The sequence below is a fragment of the Fukomys damarensis genome, unplaced genomic scaffold, assembly GCF_012274545.1.
Source record: "Fukomys damarensis isolate Sample0158 unplaced genomic scaffold, DMR_v1.0_HiC HiC_scaffold_17, whole genome shotgun sequence".
Lineage (NCBI taxonomy): Eukaryota > Metazoa > Chordata > Mammalia > Rodentia > Bathyergidae > Fukomys > Fukomys damarensis.
The window spans coordinates 23845722-23847015 of NW_022900929.1; the positions used below are offsets into that span (position 1 = coordinate 23845722).

Below are 1294 nucleotides of genomic sequence, written 5' to 3' on the forward strand. Positions count from 1 at the left end.
CCAGGCAGTGTAACAGGTCATAAACATCTGCCACAGCCTCCCAGGGCCCGAACGACACATCCACCTCACAGTGGTGCTCGAAGAGCTGCCCGTCACTCTCACTCCGCTCAAAGCGCAGGGAGTTGAGGAGGGGACACTCGTAGGGGGTGATAGGCATCTCTTCCTTGAAGACACAGACCTTGAGCTTGGCAAAGCGGGCCTTCCGCTGGACTGCGCGCAGCCTGGCGATCTCCACGATCCGCTCCAGGTGGTCTGCGGGGGTGGACACAGCACCCATCAGCTCGGGTGGGGTGGGAGGGCAGGGGGAGGCTACCTCAGGAGCAGGGGACAGAGGACATAGGGGGAGGGGCAGACTTCACGGGAAGGGACTCTTGAACCTTTCACTTTCTCCACAGCAAGTAAGGCCAGTCCTTTTGAAACCCATCACGGCAAAGCAGGCCCACCTTAACAGGAATCCTCTCAGTGCTACGCCAGGTGAGACCACCCTCTCCCATCTCAGGGGCAGGCAGGAGCCCAAGACCCCTTGCTCAGGTGGAGACCCTGGCAGGGCACCCACACAGCACCAACACAGGCCTGGCTCCTGTCTCCCACCCCAGCCATCCCGGGCTGCGGCCCTCACCTTTGTAATAGGGCATGAGGCCCAGAAACGCCTGGCGAACCTTCTCACCCTTCAGTGGCTGCATGTTCTCTAGCTGCTCCAGCAGAGGCCCGATAGCGTAGTACTGGGCCTCCTTGTGCACAGCCCGCACCCGCTCCCGGGGAGGAAGGTCCCCAGAGCGCAGGAAGTTCAGCACGTCTCTGAGTGGGAGGCAAAGAGCACACATGAGGAGGACCATGGACCTGGGCAGGCGCCACACAGGCTCAGAGCACAGAATCTTGGCCAACTGCCTGGGTGACTCTGGGTAAGTAAACCCGGCCTCTCTGCACCTTGGTTTCCTCATCCACAAGACGAGAGAAAATGATACAACTACCTTATAGTACTAAACTGAATGAGTATATGAAAAGTGCTTAGAAAGTTTCTGGCACTAAGTAAGCCCTCAGTAAGTGTTATCAGTTGCTACTGTCAGCATCATTACTTTAGATATATTAGGTATTATAAGGTACATGTAAGTGTAATGGAAAGATATAGCATCTAGCTTCTTAATACACACAGTTTTAAAATTAGAAGTTATAACTGAAAGAGTTATAATTAACTGGGTGGTCCACACCTGTAATCCTAGCATTCTGGGAGGCTGAGGCAGAAAGATCAAAAAAGTTTTCGACTACATAGTGAGACCCTGTCTCAAAAAAAAAA

The 1294-nt window shown here is 53.9% G+C and overlaps 2 protein-coding genes across 4 annotated transcripts in view; one reads left to right on the plus strand and one right to left on the minus strand.

Annotated features, from left to right (window-relative positions):
* The window catches only part of LOC104862775 (BTB/POZ domain-containing protein KCTD7), a 95309-nt gene that overhangs the window by 87543 nt on the left and 6472 nt on the right, over positions 1-1294 (minus strand). Inside the window, exon 3 of one of the 3 annotated variants that reach the window (XM_010625011.2) lies at positions 620-798. The exons of the other annotated variants lie outside the window; for them this stretch is intronic. Coding sequence (XP_010623313.1) covers positions 620-798 — 179 coding nt within the window. The remainder of the gene's footprint in view (positions 1-619; positions 799-1294) is intronic. 3 annotated transcript variants of the gene reach the window in all.
* LOC104862777 (60S ribosomal protein L27-like) overlaps positions 841-1294 on the plus strand; it is a 4044-nt gene continuing 3590 nt past the window's right edge. Inside the window, exon 1 of the mRNA XM_033765012.1 lies at positions 841-902. The gene's annotated coding sequence lies outside the window, so the exon portion shown is untranslated. The remainder of the gene's footprint in view (positions 903-1294) is intronic.